The sequence below is a fragment of the Rhincodon typus genome, chromosome 7 (assembly GCF_021869965.1).
Source record: "Rhincodon typus isolate 14 chromosome 7, sRhiTyp1.1, whole genome shotgun sequence".
NCBI classification, from domain to species: domain Eukaryota; kingdom Metazoa; phylum Chordata; class Chondrichthyes; order Orectolobiformes; family Rhincodontidae; genus Rhincodon; species Rhincodon typus.
In genome coordinates this window covers 23719632-23741094 of record NC_063338.1, presented here as the reverse complement: position 1 = coordinate 23741094, position 21463 = coordinate 23719632, and the positions used below count along the sequence as shown (strand labels likewise).

General features: G+C 40.6%; 1 protein-coding gene across 1 annotated transcript in view; it reads right to left on the bottom strand.

Moving 5' to 3' along the window:
• Positions 1-1132: 1132 nt before the first annotated feature.
• Positions 1133-21463, bottom strand: part of LOC109931044 (parathyroid hormone 2 receptor-like) — a 100247-nt gene continuing 79916 nt past the window's right edge. The window contains exons 11-14 of the mRNA XM_048598714.1: positions 18798-18892; positions 9711-9849; positions 6610-6651; positions 1133-1504 (exon numbers count right to left, since the gene is read on the bottom strand). Of these exons, the coding sequence (XP_048454671.1) occupies positions 1133-1504; positions 6610-6651; positions 9711-9849; positions 18798-18892 (648 nt within the window). The remainder of the gene's footprint in view (positions 1505-6609; positions 6652-9710; positions 9850-18797; positions 18893-21463) is intronic.

The following is a 21463-nucleotide window of genomic DNA, read 5'->3' as shown; positions in this document are numbered from 1 at the left end:
TGCTCCAAAAGGTGAAAACCTAGTAATGTGACCGTGCATTGACCATATGCGAAGTGACGCTAGAGTGAAATTCCTGGCAGTATATGCCAGGCCCTATCATAAAATGGAGTGACTTAAATTTAACTACCTGCACCTTGGATGCAAATAGGCTTAGGGATCAACATATGGTGGGTCACATGACCATGAACGGACTGCAACCAGGCCAGAGGTCAAGGATGATCTGAGGTCACAGATGAGATGGGGGATGAATACAGAGATAAAAACAGAAGTTGCTGGAAAAGCTCAGCAGTTCTGAGAAAGGGTCACCGGACCCGAAACGTTAATTGTGATTTTTCTTCACAGATGCTGCCAGACCTGCTGAGCTTTTCCAGCAACTTCTGTTTCTGTTCCTGATTTAGAGCATCTGCAGTTCTTTCAGTTTTTGTGAATACAGAGATATCTAGCTGTATTAGCTGAACTGCCAGGCAGCCTTTGTTTCTGGCAAGGTCTGGCTTTAAATCAACAGAACAAGCTAATAGTGACCCCAAAGCAAACCCCAAAGTGCAGCAAATGCAAGCCCCCATACCAACCCCCATGAATCCTCGTGTCACCCCCAGTGAAAGGATACAGTGACAATTTTGGGCACATCCAGCAGATAATACCCACAGAAAAGGTCTTGAATGCTGATGTTATTTTCTAATATTTGCTTTGTAGGAATTCTCAGGTGAAAATACCTCTTTACTAACCAGAGAAAGCACTCATTAAGAAGCTGTATTGGTATTTTCAGCAGGATTCAAACTCATTGCCCTTGGATCTACAGGTTTTTTTTTACAAAATATAGGGGAAAGGGCCAAACCTTGAAAACTAGCTTTAGTCTCCAACACAAACCTGAAGCAGCCCAGTTGGTGTCAGATACAATATGGCAAGATATTAATTAGATACAATTTGAACTGCACAGTAATCAATATGTATTGACATTCTTAATAGATCACAGAATTGTCACAGGTGAATAAAAATAACTGAACAGTGTGGCAGTGCTGGAATACAAAGTTCCTGGGATCAGAGACCTTCTGTTTCATCACAAAGAATACAGATTGCTTGCACAAGAGTTTCAAAGGAGCAAATGTTCACTTCATTATAAACTTATTGTCCTTTAAACCACTTCTTCATGTTCAACGTTCACCTCGAGCACAGGCTTTGATGATTCTTTAAGATAAATTACATCTTCAAGGTTTTCCTCATTTTCATTGAGTTCTTCAGGAATAGACGGCTGTAAACTCTCTGGATCAGAGTTGCTTCTTACATACCCCGGTAAAGTCAGATGGCTGTTTTCCTGTTTAACCTCGTTCTTAAGTAACTTTCGAGTTAATAACGATGTGCGTGCATTGACCTGTGCCTGGCTGGAGGTACTGTTGGTCAGGTTGGTTAACGCTGAGGCATATCGATAAGTCCCACAGTTCGCCTTCCCATTCCAGTCTAAGGAAAGGTGCCACCTTGTCCATGTCTTTTTGATTTCAGTATGAACCTTTAGTAAATAGATAATACTCAATTATATTAAACCAAATCAATTCTTATTTTTAACTGCAACTAGAGCCTTCAATCATAATAATTTGAAGAAACTTCAAAAAGTCTATAAAAGGCGCAAAAAGGTTTTAATAATCTTCATACAGTTATAACAGCGTTGATTTTATAGTGGAGTTATTTGGTAGCATTAAAATGAATGAATCGTACAATCATTACACAAATTTTTGCACACACACTGATTTCAAATTACAGGATCTGGATTCAGAAACTCAATTCAGATCGGAAGCAAAAGAGGTGGGAGAGTTGCATTACTGGTTAGAAGCATATCACAGCTGTTTTGAGGGATGACACCCTGGAAGGATCTTGCAGCGAGGCATTATGAGTACATCACAGGAATAGGGAGGGTGCATTCACAGACCTCCCAGCTGCCAGCAGGAGATAGAGGAAGAGATATGTAGTGAGATTCCGGAAAGCTATGAAAGTAACAGGGTTGTTGTGGTGGGTGATTTTAACTTCCCCATTTATTGCAGAGGGTTTGGAAAGGGAAAAATTTGTTAGGTGCATCCAGGACGGTTTTCTGGAATGGTATGTGGATAGTCAAATGAGAAAGGGAACCACTCTGGACCTGGTATTGGGAAATGAGCTCAGCCAGGTGATCAAAGTTTCAGTGGGGGAGCATTTTGAGAATAGTGATCATAATTCCGTAAGTTTTCAGATTCTTATGGATAAGGAAAGAGTGGACATCTGATGAAGATGTTAAATTGGGGAAAAGCCAAATATAACTGAATTAGGCAAGAACTGGAGAATGTGGATTGGAAGCAACTGTTTAAGGGTATATCCACATCTGACATGTGGAGTCTTTTAAAAACCAGTTGATTAGAGTGCAGGACAGGCATGTTCCTGTGGAAACAAAAGACAGGAATGGCAGAATTCAAGACGCTTGGATGATAGGGGAAGTAATCAGCGTAGTCAAAAAAGAGCATACCTAAGGTCTAGCCAACTAAAAACAGATGAAACCCTTGAAGAATACAGAGTATGTAGGAAGGAGCTCAAATGGGGAATAAGGAGGGCTAAAAAGGTCCATGAAATTTTCCTTGGCCAGCAGGATTAAGAAGAATCCCAACGCATTTTATATGTATATTAGGAGAAAGAGGGTAGCTGGGGAAAGAGTGGACCCATTCAAGGATAAAGGAGGGAGGTTATGTGTCGAGCCAGAGGAAATGGGTGAGATTGTTAAAGAACATTTTACATCAGTATTCACCAAAGAGAGGGACAAGAGAGATGTTGAGGTTAGGGAAAAGTGTATGAATACTCTCGGGTAGGTCAGTAGAATGAAGGAGGAAGTGGTCAGTATCTTGAAATGCATCAAGGTAGACAAGTCCCCAGGTTTAGGTGGGATCTACTGTGGGAGGCAAGGGAGGAAATAGTTAGGGCCTTAACAAACATATTTGCATCATCTTTGGCCTCAGGTTCTCGAGGAATGGAGAATAGCCAATATTGTTCTTTTTTTAAAAGGGGACAAAGAAATAATCCAGGTAATTATAGGCGAGTGAGCAAATTGTTAGTGATGGGGAAACTGTTGGAGAAGATACTGAGAGACAGGATATATTCACATTTGGAAGCGAATGGATTTGTTAGTGATAGGTAGCATGGGTTTGTGTGGGGAAGGTCATGTCTCACCAACTTGATTGAATTTTTTGAGGAGGTAACGAGAATGACTGGTGAGGGAAGGGCAGTGGATGTTGTCTACATGGGCTTTAGTAAGGCATTTGGTAAGGTACCTCATGGTAAGCTGATACAAAAGGTAAGGTCTCATGAGATCTAGGGATCAATACTGGGACCTTTGTTGTTTGTAATATATACAAACAATCTGGATGAAAATGTAGATGATCTGATCAGTAAGTTTGTGGATGACACCAAAATTGGCAAAGTTGCAGATATTGAGGAGGATTGTCAAAAAATATAGCCCAATAAAGATAGATTGCAGCTTTGGGCAGAGAAATGGCAGATGGAATTTAATCCGGACAAATGTGACATGATACATTTTGGAATATCAAATTCAGTTGCAAATTATATAATAAATGGCAGAACCCATAGGAGCATTGGCATACAGAGGGATCGAGTTTTACAGGCCCACAGTGCCTGAAAGTGGAGAGATAAGATGGTCAAAAAGGCATACAGCATGCTTGCCTTCATCAGCTGGGGCATCAAATATAAAAGCTGGCAAGTTATGTTACAGCTGTATAAAGCTTTAGTTAGACTACATTTGGAATGTTGCACGCATTTCAGGTTGCCATACTATCAGAATGACGTGGATGCTTTGGAGAGGGTGCAGAGAAGATTTATCAGGACATTGCCTGGTCTGGAGGGTTGTAGGTGTGAGGAGAGGTTGGGTAAACTTGGATTGTTTTCACTGGAAAGACAGAGGCTGAGGAGCAACCTGATAGCTTTCTACAAAATTATGAGAGGCATAGATAGAGTGGATACTCAGAAGTTGTTTTCCCAGGGTAGAAAGATCACCTACAAGAGGGCACAGGCTCAAGGTAAGAGGCAGAAATTTTTGGGGAGAAGTGCAGGGAAAATTTTTCACACAGAGGATGGTGGGTGTTTGGAATGCACTGCCTCTGGTGGAAGCAGGCGCATTATCAATATTTAAGGCGTATCTTGATAGACACATGAACGGGAAGTGAACAGAGGGATAGAAACTGCACTTGGGCAATAAGTAGGAGGTCTAAATAAGGACTAGGAATCAATGCAGGCTTGGTGGTGGACCAAAGGGCTTGTTCCTGCACTGTACTGTTGTTTGATTAAATTCACCAGCAATTCAAACCTGTGAAGGACACTTGAACTGAACTGCATTACATCGTTCAACATCTACCAAGTGAGTTAGACAAAACAAGGAAATGGGCAGAGCATTTGTGGATGAAGTTTAACAAGGACAAGTGCAGATATGACATGTAGGAGCATATAAAAGAAAAATGCAAAGACTTCATGAATGGCTGTGAATGAGCGAAGAATGCATTCAAAAATGATCTCAGGTTTTGATAAATTCAAAATTCAAAGTGTCCAGTCATGGTGGAGTCATGATCAATGAAATAAACAGTGTTGTGTTGAATTTATCCAAAAAATAGAGATTACAATTTCCGCAGAAATCACACTGAAACAGTGCAATACTCTGAGTAGACAACAGAAGTCACCAAAGAGATGAGTATTGTGACCAGTTCAGAGAAGAATCATTGGACTTATTCCCATGATTATCAGATTCAGTTAGGCAAAAAGACACAAAAAATGCATACTTCCCAGAATTGAAAGGAATTTACTTAGAAATACACTTAGCATTAAAAACTCAACAATTTAAGACTTGTAGAAGACCATAAAAGGTACATAGGAACAGGAGTAAACCACTTTATCTATTGAGCCCCTTCTGCCATTTTATGAGTTTATTGTAGATTTCTGGCCTAACTTCACATAACTGCAGAAGGGCTCTTGACCTGAAACATTAACTGTGCCTCTCTCTCCATCGATACCACCTGACCTGCTGAGTATTTCCAGCATCTTGCTTTAATTTCATATTTTCAGCATCAATAGTATTTTACAATTTCAGGGGGAGGTTCTAAACTTCACTCAAAATATCTGGCTCTAATTTTTAGACTGGATCCTCCGATCTAAGGCATCCGATCTGTGATCCTTCATGTCTCAAAAACTTCAAGCAAATCATATCTTAGCCTTTTAAACGCCACTGAATAGAATCACAGATTTGTGTTATTGATACAAAAGTAAGATGCCTTGGATTATGGAAATCTGAAATAAAAATGAAGTACCAGAAATACTCAGGAGGACAGGCAGTGTGTATGGAGAATTTTTCAAGAGATAAGTATATTTTGTCTGATCTGGGTCAGAAGTAGGGTTTCTATTGCAGATCAGACGACTTGGGCTAACATCACTGTTGCCAACTTCCAAGGATTTCATGTTGCTCTCGAATATCCTATTTGTCTTCATATAATTGTCAACGTTGGTAGTGATTTTGATAAACCTTGTGTGTTTCTTTACATTTTCCATTATTATAGCTCTTATCTTACTGCCACTCTTCGATGTTCTTTGTATCATTTCAACTTACCAGAATCTGTGGGAATTTTCTTGCATGTTAAATGTTTTTTTTTACAGTTTTATGTTGTCATGTACCTCTATTGATGTCTAAGGCTGTCTCTTATGGTAGGTAAAGCCTCTGCCCTTTAGAGCTCTAAGTTTGTTTGTGTCTCATTAAGTTCTAGAAAAAGAATACTTTTATTCTTATACTTGTATATAACATTTTAAATACAGAATATATTTCAAATTAAATCACGACTGTTGGAACAGATTATAAACATAAAAAAAAAGTTTTGGACTGGTTCCTCGCACAGTGATCAACATACTTTTTGTGTAGAATATGAGGCATTAATCTGTAATCCTTGGAAACAATCAGATGAAGGGAGCAAGACACTCCTTAGATGGATAAATTATTTTGGGCCAAATGATCCATAGTCATTCTATAATAATTTGAACTACTTTGGCAATTAAAATTTCTGCTGTTAAGATTTAATAAGGTATATCTTTCAGCCTTTCTGAAGCTTTGGTTTCAAGGCAGCATGACTTGTGATCTCTTCGCTGATCTCATTTTAATTCCAGACTTAAACATCTGTCCTCCTTTTAGACCAGCTTCAAGCTTTTTCGTGCACCTAAGCTATCATTCTCATTAATTATTCTCTGCGGTTCATGTAACCTATTTCTTGGATTTTTGCATCCATCAATTTTCAAATATTCCAATCCATCTTAAATATGCTTCTCTGTAACTTCATGCGAACACAGGTATTATGTTGCAACTTCCTAACTTTCTGTTCTATTTATGCCAAATATCCCCTGCAATGTCACTTCAAATGATTAAAGCAAGAATGAGATGGTCTCATTCTTCTGACTGTTTTGTGAAGTTCAAGCACATTGTCAGACAAGTTGAACGTTTGATGCTTCCATTGTAAGCGTAGGTGAGGGGAAACTAAGAGTTTCTGCTGCTAAAATATATGAGCAATTCAATCTCGGTGAGTAGTTTTTCAAAGTAGAAGAATGGCTTACCTCTCCATTGCAGAAGCAATAGATAATCGCAACAAATAATCCCTGAAAGGAACAGGTATATTCGGAAAGAGATAAAATGTGTGACATGGTTAAAGCAGTCAAAAATTGAAACAGCAAAGCAATTTAAAAATCCAATTTTAAAACAAGATTTATGGAAATTTGAACTGTGCACAGTCATTGCTTTAGTATTCAGAATAGTTATATATTTTCTCAGGCAATAAAACGCCATGCCCTGTGGTAAATTTGTCTTTCCACTGATTGAAAATTTCCAAAAAATAAAGAGCTACAGTAATTTCTACATGGGAATATTGAGAAAATAGACAAATTAAAACTGGTGTCCTTTCTTATTTGGAAATTGAAGTAGCAGACTATCAATTCAGGAACATTCTGCAACAAAGACTACTTCTTATTAGATCCTCCTGCTCCAGCACCATTTCCTCAAGGGAGGAACGCTATTCCTATGCATAAATGTGGACAGGGAGAAGTAAATCTGAAAATTAGAAGTGGTCCATTCAGGAGGAAAACCAGAAGTCATTTTTCACTACAGTAGAAATGTGGAACTCTCTCCTCCTAAGATAATGTGTACACTGGACAACTGTTGTTCTCTTAACTGTTGTTAGTCAAAGGTATCCAGGGAATAACTGATGTGGGATGTATTCCCTAAATGTAAAAACTGCTACAATTCTACTTGTGAAATTTGCTTGTAAATCCTCAATTTGAAATGTTTGTGTAATATTTACAAATTTTCTGAATGAATTAAGTTTTGGAAAAAAATAGACACAAGGAAATGTAGCTGGGGTCCAATGGGGCATGATCTAATTTAATGGAATAACAAGGTCAAGGAACAAATGGCCTACTCCAATTCCTAATGCCACGTTTCTGGTAAGGATGAGGTAATGGAGTGCAAGCATATTCCTAGGAAATCTCCAGCTAAGGGCTCCTCAATCTCCAGTGTCTGTTCAGAGCATGTCTCAAGGCTCCATAGTTACTAATTCTGTTTGGTATATAAGTCATAAAAGAAATACTTCCTCTGTTTGTCATCATGAGGACGTTTATAATTTTGCTACAGAATAGCACACATTGTAAATCTTTTGAAACAAACAGCATATTTGCACATAAAATTAGATTATTAATCCATATATTCAGACTAGATAACGCAATCTGAACAGAATACTGGGTATGCATTTGCAGTCTTTTCTTCTAATATAGTACAGTCTGGAAACAGTACTTCCTATTTCATGTGTATCTCCCATTTCTATGATAAATGATGACTTTACATGTCTTAGAGCAGCACATACAATTTTTACTGACATTTTCCAGGATAGCAAGAATCAATGTCCACGTACAGAGCTTTTATCTACTAGTACATTTAAATCTAGTTGGATCTCAGTAAAGCTACCATGTTCAAATGCAGTAACTCTTGTTAAACTAATTTTATTTTCACCTTTCCAACTGTGAGGGTCGTAGTGAGGACAATATAACAAATCCTCCAGCTGTTAAAATATACTACACACTCTCCATTTAATTAAAAACAAACTTATACATTAAAATAGAAAATGGTATACATATATAAATTCCCAGAATACAGCATGACTTATCAAACATCAACATCTGAGATTTGGAAGATGACAAATTTGTTGCTACTGTAACCTCAACTGAAGAATATATGACTAATGCTTTCAGAGTAAGTTACATGTTTTTACAAAAAAATTCTTAACATCAGTATGTGTTTAACAAAAATGAGTGAGCCCTGTGAGTGAACAGTCCTGGGAACTGTCCACTTCCAACTGAAAATCAATTCATAAATGTGCATCTGAAATTCCTTTGTGTGTTTAAACTAGGAAAGGTAGGGTTCCTGAGTTTTGAGGACCCATTTTCAAAACAGGAGGATGAAGAATGGCATGGTGGATGTAATATTTGGAACTAGATTGGCTGCTCTGGTTGAACATATCACGGGAACTTTCAATCTCTTTACTTCCCATCCCTCCAAATGCTCTCCCCCATCCACCCCCACACCTACAAACATTCCAGACAGTCAAAGATCCTGTTTTGCCCTTCTGCAATTTTCCAATCGACAAAAATGTTAAAAGTCATTATTTGTTTTTGCCTTGGTCATTTTTCTTCCTGTCAACTGATGGCAATGTACATATAATAACTTTATAGATCTGGGTTTTGTGATAGTAATAATGGCACAACCAATTAGTAAGGGAATCAACGGTTACAGGGGAAGGCAGGAAAATGGAATTGAGAAATATATCAGCCATGATTGAATGTCTGAGCAGATTCAATAGGCTGAATGGCTTAATTCTGCTCCTATATCTTATGGTCATTTGGTTTACCTTCATTACACCTCTGCAATCGAGCAACTTCTGGAATCTACATTTGTAGTGTTGATGGAGATAATAGCTTTTTGAAAAACAGTTCATGAGTACTGCTGAAATTCACTTTTGCCCTGAGAGAAATGATCCTTACAGTTACAATTGGAAATGCCAACCAGTGCAATATTGTCTGAATGCACTTTCACATTTATAAACACAAATGGCAGGAAAACTTTCTTCAAATCATCTCCAAACAGAATGACACACTTCAGATTTCCAGCACACAATATACTTAGATGCTCTGTATTAGAATTATCACAGATTTTATTTAAATTTAATTCTCATTCATCACCTGAAATCATCAGAAACTTTATTGTATTATGCAGTAAGTATCGGCCAGATACTTACTCATATCTATTTGCAATGACATAACGAAGGTGTGAAAATTAGGGAAAAAAAAACATTATTTGTTCTTCTCCATTTTCGTGACCACAACAAATATTGTAAATTTGCAGTGTTTGATTTGGAATAATTGTAACCGAGCCCATTGAGTTATATGGTATATACAAGTGAATTGAATATTAATTTTTGTCTTAAATCTCTGTAAACACTTCGATATTTTTCTTCAATAAAGTTACAATGTAAATGCAAGGTTTTTTTAAAAATCTCCTTCAGCAACAAAAATGCACTGAGGCTAGCTAATGTTAGCTCATTGATAATCTAACTTAGCTCAATAACTCACCACTTATTTGCTTGGGCTATAAAAAAAATAAATGATCTCACCTGAAATGAGTTGAAAAAAAGTTCAAAATGCATCCGTATTTCCCATGCTACTCCAGTGAAGGTATGTGGCACAGCAACAAATACGATGTAGTGCATTCCAAACACAAGCACAAGAACTAAGGTGGACTTTGCTAATTTTCTTAAGAAGAGAAATTATAGCTGGTGTTAATAAAATGATTGCAATATTACTTGAAAATCAGTCTGTTGCCACCCTAATCCTGGTAGTGGAATTGTAATCATTGTCCGTCTCTACATCTCCCCTAGAATATTTGTTTTCTTTGTCAGTAATTTTCTTTGTGTCAACAGGTCTGGCAGCATCTGTGGAGGAGAAGACAGAGTTAATGTTTCGGGTCCGGTGACCCTTCCTCAGAACTGATGGTGGCTGGGAAAACGTCAGTTTATATGCAGAAAATAGGGAGGAGGGTGGGGTAGGGAGTAAACGATAGGATAGAGCTCAAAGAGAGAGAAAGACAGTTGGACAGATAAAGGAGTTGCTAACGATCAGGCTGGGAGGGTAAATAGTTGTTAATGGGGACTGTTAGTGACTAACAACAGGGGGTGTGTAGTGGCAGGCTATATGGTAACAAGGCCTGGTGTGTGGGGTGGGGGGGCTGGGACATAGGAGAGTTTAGGCCCTAAAATTATTGAACTCAATATTGAGTCCGGAGGGCTGTAGGGTCCCGAAGCAGAAAATGAGGTGTTGTTCCTCCAGCTTGCGCTGGGCTTCACTGGAACACTGCAGCAAGCCAGAGACAGAGATGTTGGCCGGGGAGCAGGGTGGTGCATTGAAGTGGCAGGCAACAGGTCATTCAGGGTCTTTTTTGCGAGCAGAACGTAGATGTTCTGCGAAGCGGTTGCCAAGTCTATGCTTCGTTTCCCCAATGTAGAGGAGACCACATTGTGAACAGTGAATGCAGTAGACTAGATTCTGGGAAGTGCAGGTGAAGTGTTGCTTCACCTGGAAGGTATGTTTGGGCCCTTGGATACTGGGGAGGGAGGAGGTAAATGTGCAGGTGTTGCACCTTCGCCGGTTACAGGGGAAGGTGCTGTAGGGCTGTGGGGATGTGTTGGGGGTGAAGGAAGTATGGACCAGGGTGTCCCGGAGGGAACGGTCCCTACGGAAGGCGGACAAGGGAGGGGAGGGGAATATGTGTCTGGTGGTGGCATCTTGGTGGAGGTGGCGGAAATGGCGCTTCCCATCCGCTTCCAAGCTAATAGTCCCCCAACCCCGCACAGCTCGTTTCTACCTCCTGCCAAAAATCCATGAACAGGACTGTCCAGGTTGACCCATTGTTTCAGCCTGCTCATGCCCCACAGAACTCATCTCTTCCTACCTTGACTCAGTCTTCTCCCCCCGGTCCAATCCCTACCCACATACATCCATGATTCATCTGACGCCTTACGCCGGTTTCAAAACTTCCAGTTTACCGGCTCCAGCCACCTCTTCTTTACCAAGAATGTGCAATCCCTTTACACATCCATTCCCCACCAGGAGGGTCTTAGGGCTCTCCGGTTCTTCCTGGAGCAAAGACCTGAACCATTCCCACCCACCACCACCCTCCTCCGCTTGGCTGATCTTGTCCTCGCCCTCAACAACTTCTCTTTCAACTCCTCTCATTTTCTTCAGGTAAGAGGAGTTGCCATGGGCACCCGCATGGGCCCTAGTTATGCCTTCTCTTCGTGGGGTACGTGGAACATTTCTTGTTTCAGTCCTATTCCGGCCTCCACCCACAACTCTCTCTCCGATACATCGATGATATCATCGGTGCTGCTTCCCTCTCTCATCTGGAATTGGAAAACTTCATCAATTTCACCTCCAATTTCCACCCTGCCCTCACTTTCACCTGGTCTATCTCTGACTCCTCCCTTCCCTTCCTCGACATTTCTGTTTCCATTTCTGGGGATAGACTGGCCACTAATATCCATTACAAACCCACCGATTCCCACAGCTACCTGGATTATACATCCTCACACCCCACTTCCTGTAAGGACTCCATCCCATTCTTAGTTCCTCCGTCTCCGTCACATATGTTCAGATGAGGCCAACTTTGACAAGGGAGCCTCCGAAATGTCCACATTCTTCCGCAACCGAGGATTCCCCAGCTCCGTTGTCGACAGGGCCCTCAATCGGGTCCGACCCATCTCCCACACTTCTGCCCTCACCCCTTCTCTTCCCTCCCGCAACAGCGATAGGGTTCCCCTTATCCTCACCTACCATCCCACTAGCATCCACATCCAGAAGATCATCAGACGCCATTTCCGCCACCTCCAGCAAGATGCCACCACCAGACACATATTTCCCCTCCCCTCTCTTGTCCGCCTTCCGCAGGGACCGTTTCCTCCGGGACACCCTGGTCCATACTTCCTTCACCCCCAACACATCCCCACAGCCCTACGGCACCTTCCCCTGTAACCGGCGAAGGTGCAACACCTGCGCATTTACCTCCTCCCTCCCCAGTATCCAAGGGCCCAAATATACCTTCCGGGTGAAGCAACACTTCACCTGCACTTCCCAGAATCTAGTCCACTGCATTCGCTGCTCACAATGTGGTCTCCTCTACATTGGGGAAACGAAGCGTAGACTTGGTGACTGCTTTGCAGAACATCCATGTTCTGCTCACAAAAAAGACCCTGAACTACCTGTTGCCTGCCACTTCAATGCACCACCTTGTTCCCTGGCCAACATCTCTGTCTCCGCTTGCTATAGTGTTCCAGTGAAGCCCAGCGCAAGCTGGAGGAACAACACCTCATTTTCCGCTTCGGAACCCTACAGCCCTCCGGACTCAATATTGAGTTCAATAATTTTAGGGCCTAAACTCTCCTATGTCCCAGCCCCCGACCCCACACACCAGGCCTTGTTACCACATAGCCTGCCACTACACACCCCCTGTTGTTAGTCACTAACAGTCCCCATTAACAACTACTCACCCTCCCAGCCTGATCGTTAGCAACTCCTTTATCTGTCCAACTGTCTTTCTCTCTCTTTGAGCTCTATCCTATCGTTTACTCCCTACCCCACCCTCCTCCCTATTTTCTGCATATAAACTGACGTTTTCCCAGCCACCATCAGTTCTGAGGAAGGGTCACCGGACCCGAAACGTTAACTCTGTTTTCTCCTCCACAGATGCTGCCAGACCTGCTGAGCTTTTCCAGCAACTTTGTTTTTGTTCCTGATTTACAGCATCCGCAGTTCTTTTGGTTTTTATATTCTTTGTGTCCATGGTTTCAGTGGCTCATTACATTGGCATAGCACAGGTCACAGCTGGTGATTCCTTCCCCCTCAAAAGGGTTCAGTTGTTGCCAGTTACGTCTGCCACTGGTCCCAGAGACGGTGGCATGGCTATTATTGCTAAATACAATGTCAACCTACCTTCTTTCACCTTTTGCTTCCTCGTGCTCCTTCGAGCACATTTCTCTTTTCCATTCAACATCGTGATTTTCAAACTCCTCATCCCAAGCCCAAGTTTCACTGAGAACTCTCTTTGCTAAACCTAGACTTTCACTTTTTGTGACAAAACTAACAAGTGTAGTATTGAAAATCTGAAACATAAACAGAAATTGCTTCAGAAACTCAGCAGGTCTGGTAGCACCTGCGGAGAGAAAACAGAGTTCGGGTTTCGGGTCCAGTGACCTTTTCACAGAACACGAAAGCTCTTTTAAAGAAACAGCTCAGACATGACAGGTATTGTCCTTTTTCTATTTTTCTTCAGTCATCCACAGGATGTGGGCTTCAATGGCAAAGCTATCGTGTACAGCCCACAGCTAACTGCACTTGAGAAGGTGGGGGTGAGCCACCTTTTCCAAAGTAACTGAATGGATTAATAGTCCGTTTCAGTAGTCGATGTTGATCATCCTATGTTATTGGAGTTTGATACAGCTTGCTATGCATGCCACTTGTGGTCATTGGGTCTATGCATATGCCTCCCCCTTCCTGTGACTGAAGTGACTGAACACATTTCTGACACAAATTTTTGAGATGTACACACACATTGATTTCAGGGATGCAAGGTTGGTCAACCAATCATTGCGGGCAACTCAATAAGGCCTGAGAAAGATTGTGATGTGTTCACAAGCTGTTTTGCTTTACTGGATTTTCTGTGGGTCTAAGTTAAGCTTCCATTCCTTCAGGATTTTGAGATCAGGAAAGTCAAATTGATCAGGTATTGCCTGTAATCAATATGTGATGCAAAAGGCTCAAAAATAGTGTCAGAAACATGCAGAGTTACATCTAAGAGTAAGGGGGTCGCATGAGTGGGCACCCAATGACCACTAGTGATATACAGAGTTAGCTGATGATTGCAATGCTGATTTGAAACCTGTGGTGTCAATTTCAAATTCCACACTCCAACTACTGTTCTATTTTCAGTTGGCATAGCTGAAAGCATTAGGGTCAGGTCTCCCCCCATTTAAATCAGCACACATTTCAAAAAATTACACGGTTCCTACCGGGGAGCATTCCAGGCAATTAATGTGCATTGGAACATCTTCATGAAAATTTTGGGGAGGTGAGATGTCAATTTTGTAAAGTTGAGTACTTTGCATCGGTATTCACCGAGGAGAGGGACATGACAGATGTTGAGGTTAGGGATAGTTGTTTGATTACTCTAGGTCAAGTCGGCATAAGGAGGGCGGAAGTGTTGGGTATTCTAAAAGGCATTAGGGTGGACAAGTCCCCAGGTCCGGATGGGATCTATCCCAGATTACTGAGGGAAGCGAGAGAGGAAATAGCTGGGGCCTTAACAGATATCTTTGTAGCATCCTTGAGCACGCGTGAGGTCACTGAGGACTGGAGAATTGCTAATGTTGTCCCCTTGTTTAAAAAGGGTAGCAAGGATAATCCAGGTAATTATAGACCGGTGAGCCTGACATCAGTGGTGGGGAAGCTGCTGGAGAAGATACTGAGGGTTAGGATCTATTTACATTTGGAAGAAAATGGGCTTATTAGTGATAGGCAGCATGGTTTTGTGCAGGGAAGGTCATGTCTTACCAACTTGATAGAATTCTTTGAGGAAGTGACAAAGTTGATGGATGAGGGAAGGGCCGTGGATGTCATATACATGGACTTCAGTAAGGCGTTTGATAAGGTTCCCCATGGTAGGCTGATGGAGAAAGTGAAGTTGCATGGGGTCCAGAGTGTACTAGCTAGATGGATAGAGAACTGGCTGGGCAATAGGAGACAAAGAGTTGTAGTAGAAGGGAGTTTCTCAAAATGGAGAACTGTGACCAGTGGTGTTCTGGGATCCATGTTGGGACCACTGTTGTTTGTGATATACATAAATGATCTGGTAGAAGGAATAGATGGTCTGATTAGCAAGTTTGCAGATGACACTAAGATTGGTGGAGTAGCAGATAGTGAAGGGGACTGTCGGAGAATGCAGCAGTATATAGATAGATTGGAGAGTTGGGCGGAGAAATGGCAGATGGAGTTCAATCCAGGCAAATGCGAGGTGATGCATTTTGGAAGATCCAATTCAAGAGCGAACTATTCGGCAAATGGAAAAGCCATGGGGAAAATTGATGCACAGAGAGATCTGGGTGTTCAGGTCCATTGTACTCTGAAGGTGGCAACGCAGGTCGATAGAGTGGTCAAGAAGGCATACAGCATGCTTTCATTCATCGGACGGGGCATTGAATACAAGATTTGGCAGGTCATGTTCCAGTTGTATAGGACTTTGGTTCGACCACATTTGGAATACTGCGTACAGTTCTGGTCGCCACATTACCAAAAGGATGTGGGTGCTTTGGAGAGGGTGCAGAGGAGGTTCACCAGGATGTTGCCTGGTATGGAGGGTGCTAGCTATGAAGAGAGGTTGAGTAGATTAGGATTATTTACATTAGAAAGAGAGAGGTTGAGGGGGGGCCTGCTTGAGGTCTACAAAATCATGAGAGGTATAGACAGGATAAATAGCAAGAAACTTTTTCCCAGAGTGGGGGACTCAATTACTAGGCGTCATGATTTCAAGGTGAGAGGGGAAAAGTTTAAGGGAGATATGCGTGGAAAGTTCTTTCCGCAGAGGGTGGTGGGTGCCTGGAACACATTGTCAGTGGAGGTGGTAGAGGCGGGCACAATAGTGTCATTTAAGATGTATCTAGACAGATACATGAATGGGCCGGGAGCAGAGGAATATAGATCCTTGGAAAATAGGTGACAGGTTTAGATAGAGGATCTGGATCGGCGCAGGCTTGGAGGGCCGAAGGGCCTGTTCCTGTGCTGTAATTTTCTTTGTTCTTTTTCTTAACAGCAGAGAGTTGTGAATCAATTAGCAATTCTTCGTGATTCACTGTTCACATCTCTTGATTACCAGATGTTATTGTTCAATTTTCATATTCATAATGGAAAGCACAGTTCAGATGCTGTCTTTTTTTGCAAAAAATTCCAGCCCATTCTTTCAAAGTGTGAGAAACCCACGGTGCAGAAAATGCTACAAAACACAGGGAACACCTAAAATAGAGCAAACATTTTTAAATACATTCTTAAAATGAGAGTAACATTTGAGTTGTGATGGTGTGAACTTTGAATAAATGATTAAGTCCTAATTATTAACATATTATTAATCGTTAATTCCATTAGAGTGAATAATGTTTAAGCACCCTAATAAAATATCTGCTCAAGGAAGGGAAATGAAATAAGTAGCAAAATAGAAAGAAAGCGAATAAAAATGAATTTAGATTCACAAATATATGTTATGAAGAAAAAAGAAAACAATACTTGACCCAAACATCAAATAATAAATAAATGGTCAAAAAAAAACAAACAATTAAGAAGTTCTTAAATGGGGAAGATTATGAATAAAAGAGTTTCGGTTTGAAGTTTAATAAACTTTATTTTTTTTATGGGTTGGCCTATCGAAATGAGCCACAGCAACCTTCCCTATATTGATTTATAATAAACATTGATCTTTTCATTTCATTGTAAACAGCAGTGCAAGAAAGCTCTAAATGATTGCCCCAGAACTCAGTGAACTGATGTTAACACAATCCTTTGAAAAGAATACTGTATCTCAGGAATCCAAATCTGGTTTCACGTGGGGTCACAACATTATTATCAGCCAATGTTTTTTCACAGCACAGCACCTATAAAATTTATATTGTCTCACATTCTGTATTGTGTTAACTTCATACGTGCTTCTCTGGAGGGGACAGAAATGTGCCCTGCTGCCCTATTTCAGTCAATATTGCCCCTTAATCTAAGGTAATCTGCCCTCCAACTAAGCTTTCTCTGATGGCATCATATCAGCGAGTTCAGAATGCAATCTTATCACACTACAACGGTTCAAACAGTAATTTCATTTTGAAGAACACAGCAAATGTTTCTTTCATTCACATATCTCATATATATCAGTCAATAGATGTCCATACTTTAAAGAACCTTTGAGGAAAAAACAAACTCCCATCAACTTTGTATTAAAAGAGGGAACATCATATTCTTAAACTATTTCCCCTAGTTTTCATCTCCTATACAAAAGGCAACATCCTCCCAACATCCACTCTGCATTCCCTCTATGTTTCAATACGATCATCTCTCACTCTTCTAAACTGTATTGGTCTACGTGCAGTCTGTACAACCATTCTTCGTGAGATATGTCCTTCATCCTAGAAATGAGTCTCGTGAAACTTCTTAAGTATATCTTTTCAAAAAAGGAGATAAAACTACATAATACTTCAGATGTAGTCCCGGAGATAAAACTATATTATACTCCAGACGTGGTCCCACCAAAGCTCTGCATAACAGAAGTAACATTTCCTTATTGTCAAATTTAAGTTTCCTTAAAATAGATGACAACACTCCATTTGACCTTCCTAAACACTTTCCACATGCAAACGTTTTGAGATTCATGTACCAGGATAACCAGATCCCTCTACACTGCAGAGTCCTGCAATCTCACTCTATTTAAACAGTACACTGTTTTTCCATTATTTCAACAAATTGGGCAAATCCACATTTATTCACATTGTACTCCATCTGCCAATGTTTTTGTCCACTACATAAGCTGCCTATATCCCCTTTGCATACTCTCTTGACAAACTAATTTCCTTTCCATCTTAGTGTCATCAGCAAATTTAGCTGTCTTACATTTAGACTCCTCATTCAAATGATTTCTTTTTGTTGTAAATAGTGGAGGACCAAGCATTGATCCCTGTGGTAATTCATTAGTTACAGTTTACCAATTCCAAGAAAAGGACCCATTATCCTTACTCTTGGCTTCTTATGGATAATCAATGCTTTATTCATGCTAATATGTTTCCCCTTTAATCATGTGCTTTTATCTTGTGCAGCAACCTTTGATGTGGCACTTTCTCAAATGCCTTTTGGAAATCCAAATATACCACATTTATTAGTTCTCCTTTACTCACCATGAATATTACTTCATCAAAAACTGCCTGATGAAAGATGATTTGCCTTTCATAATGCCATGTTATCTCAGCCTGATCACATATAATTTTCTAAATGACATAATGTTCTTAACAATGGATTCCAGTATCTTCCCTATGACAGATGTTAAGCTGTCATGCAGGATGTAAAGCCAGAAGGTTCCAGCAATGGTGAGTACTTCTGCCATTTCTGAGATGAAGATAGCGTGAGCTGAGTGCTATAGACATGTGATGCACAGCTAATGAGGCAAGCCACACAGAACAGCGTGAGAAAACACACTAGAGCTCACAGAGAGAAATCTTTAATGAAGCTCCCCGACATTGATACATAGCCCGGTTTCTGGTAAAACTCAGCCCAGTTTCTGATGACTGAAGATGCTATAAGGAGAAATTTAAAATGTTTGGCAAAGGACTGCACCAAAATGAGGAAAAAAATTAAGCAAAGTGTGGTTATGGTTTGAAATGCCCTGCGAAATACAGCAATGGAAATAAATTCAGTCATAGCTTTCAAAAAGTTATTAGATGAATACTTGAAGAAGAAAACATTGCAGGGATATGACAATAGAGCACAGGAGCAAGTCTAAGTGGATTGTCTGTTGTTAAAATTGGCCCAGACTCAACTGACTGAACATCTTCCTTCTGTACTACGTTATGCTTTACCGAAATCGATCAACGTTCATCCAAGTTTAACCACGGATTGCTACAGCAAATTACCTGTACTGTTTTCTTGCATCATATCGCCCAGCATTTGTTTCACGAAGCTTGGTAGCCAGAACCCGAACAATATTAACAAACAAGATAAAATTTACCTGAAAAATATGAGACAGTAAAGAGTCATTAGTTTACTGACATGGTAACCATCCATCCTTCTTAGGTTGCTGAGAAGCCACTATCTTTGTGCATTGATTCATATGAATTCCTTTTTTGTAAAATAATTGCAGCAAAATTAGTAAGCATTGTTACCAATCGCATTATTTTGTTTTATAGCTATGCTCCAGGAGCTGCAGGATACAAGTTCACAGGACTATTTGCAGGAGATCAGAACACGATGCTAGCAAGTTCCTTTAAAGTAGCTGAGATAAGAGAGTGGTTGATGAAAGACTGGATTCAAAGAAAGCCATAACTTATGGGAACACAGGATCCTCACTGTCAGTTATAAGCCTGGTAAACATGTTCTCTGAACTTAGGTTGGAAAGTATTAACACAAGTTACACTGCATTAACAACCTTCATCTGGACAGCTACAGAATAGTGAATGTGAGAAATAGAATGATTCAGAATGGTTGAGCAGAATTCTGACTTTGAGGTTGAAGCACAAAAGAAAGACTCAACTCTCTAACATAGAAGCAAAGTACCGTGGATGCTGAAAATCTGAGATAAAAATAGAAAATAATGGAGAAACTCAGCAGGTCTAGCAGCATCTGTGGAGAGAGAAACAGGGTTAATGTTTCGAGTCAAATATGATTCTTACTCCCTATTTCATCAGATTTATAATTGACTGGAATGGGTTTGCTGCCAGTTTTTGATGCCAAATGTTTCATTTCCAGCACCAAAAATATTTCATCTTAGAGTGCTCCTTTGATGTGATATAGCGACTTCTGAGTCAGATGATGTAATATTCAAACACCAAATCTGTATGTTCTGTGAGTAGAATACACAGCTGTAACTTTGAATTCTGATTTGATGTCCACTGGATGTGGCTGACCTCATTGTGTAAAGAGCCGGAAATTTACTGTGCGGAAGCAGGACATTTGGGCCATTATATCCACATAGTGATCAAGTTTAGTGACTGTTGCAATGAGATTGTGATGTAGTAGTGACCTCCAGTAGTCATGTGATAAAGACTCTGCTAGAAGATTGGAACTAGAGCAGCTCTAGGCAAAGATATCTGCTGCAATATCTTCATGGATATACTGTTAATAAATACTGTTTGAAGAACAACCTTGAGCACTGGCTTGAACTTACCAGACAGATGAACCCATACAAGAATAGTCCTCACCGGCCAATAAGTAGGCATCCAGTCTAATTCCACTTTGCCTGCTTTTGCTCTGTAGCCTCGTAGGTTTTGACACTTCAGAGGTATATCCCAGTATTTTATGTTATGTGATTTCTACCATTTCAGACAGTAAGTTCCATTCCCCTACTACCTTTTGAATGAAAGCAATTCTGCTTGAATTCCTTCTAAACCTGTTCTCTCTTTTCTTAAACCTAAGCACTCTGGCTATAGATCTTTAAACCAAGGGAACTAGACCCTTGCATCCACTCCAGCGAGATCTATTGTAATTTTATGATGTTCAATGTTGTCTCCTCTCAGCCTCCTCTGCTTCTAAGAAGAAAAAAACCTTATTCAAACTTTCCTCAAAAAACAAATCCTCTGTACCCGTTCTAGTTCACTCACATCTTTCCTTGCGTACAGTGACCAGAACTGCACACAGCATTATAGCTGTGATCTAAAGAGTGTTTTACACAATTTGAACATAAGCTCCCAGCTGTTATATTTTATGCTCCAGCTAATACAAGTTAGTATCCTGTATGCCCTCTTGACTAGCCTAGCCACCTTCACGGGCTTGTAGACATGCAGATCAAGGTCTTTTTGATCCTCTTAATTACTCAGTACCCTGCCACTTATTGTGGATTCCATTGCCTTGAACACCTTCTCCAAATGTACACTTCTCATGCTCCTCTGGATTGCACAGCCCATGAAACCCCATACCGTGTAACCACACTAACAGCTAATACCAAGATGTGTATCATCATGGAAAGAACATTCATTTCACAACCTGACTTTCAGTCTTTACATCCTTCTATTACTTCTCAATATTATCCAAAAGGAGGAGCATGAAAGAATAAAATTTGCAAACTCTTAAACATAAACCTCACTCAGTCAACAATCACTTTTTAAGGTAGGAGCAAATTACTGCAGATGCTGGAATCTGTACTGTAAACAAAAAATGCTGGAGATCACAGAGGTTCAGACAGCATCCATGGAGAGAGAACAAGCTAATGTTTTGAGTCTAGATGACTCTTCATCAGAGCTGACATGAAGTTGGAGGGGGCAGTATTTATGTAATAATGGGGGAGGGGGAGGGGAGCGGTTAGGGAGGATGGAGTGCTAGGGGAGAGTGGATGTTGGTAGTTCAGATTTAGCGATCAGAATTTGAGAATGGCTGGACAACAGTATGTCTAGCTGCCAAACTGGAAAGAACAGCCAGCCCCACTGAGGTGGGGGAGGAGTGAAGGGACATTGTGACAGAGAATGTAACAAGTAAAGCTAAAAGAGAGGGAAGGAATAGGAGTGGGATTGTTTGTCCTTTCCAGTCTGGCAGTTCGACACACCATTGTTCTGCGATTCTCACATTCCAATTACTTAATCTGAACAAT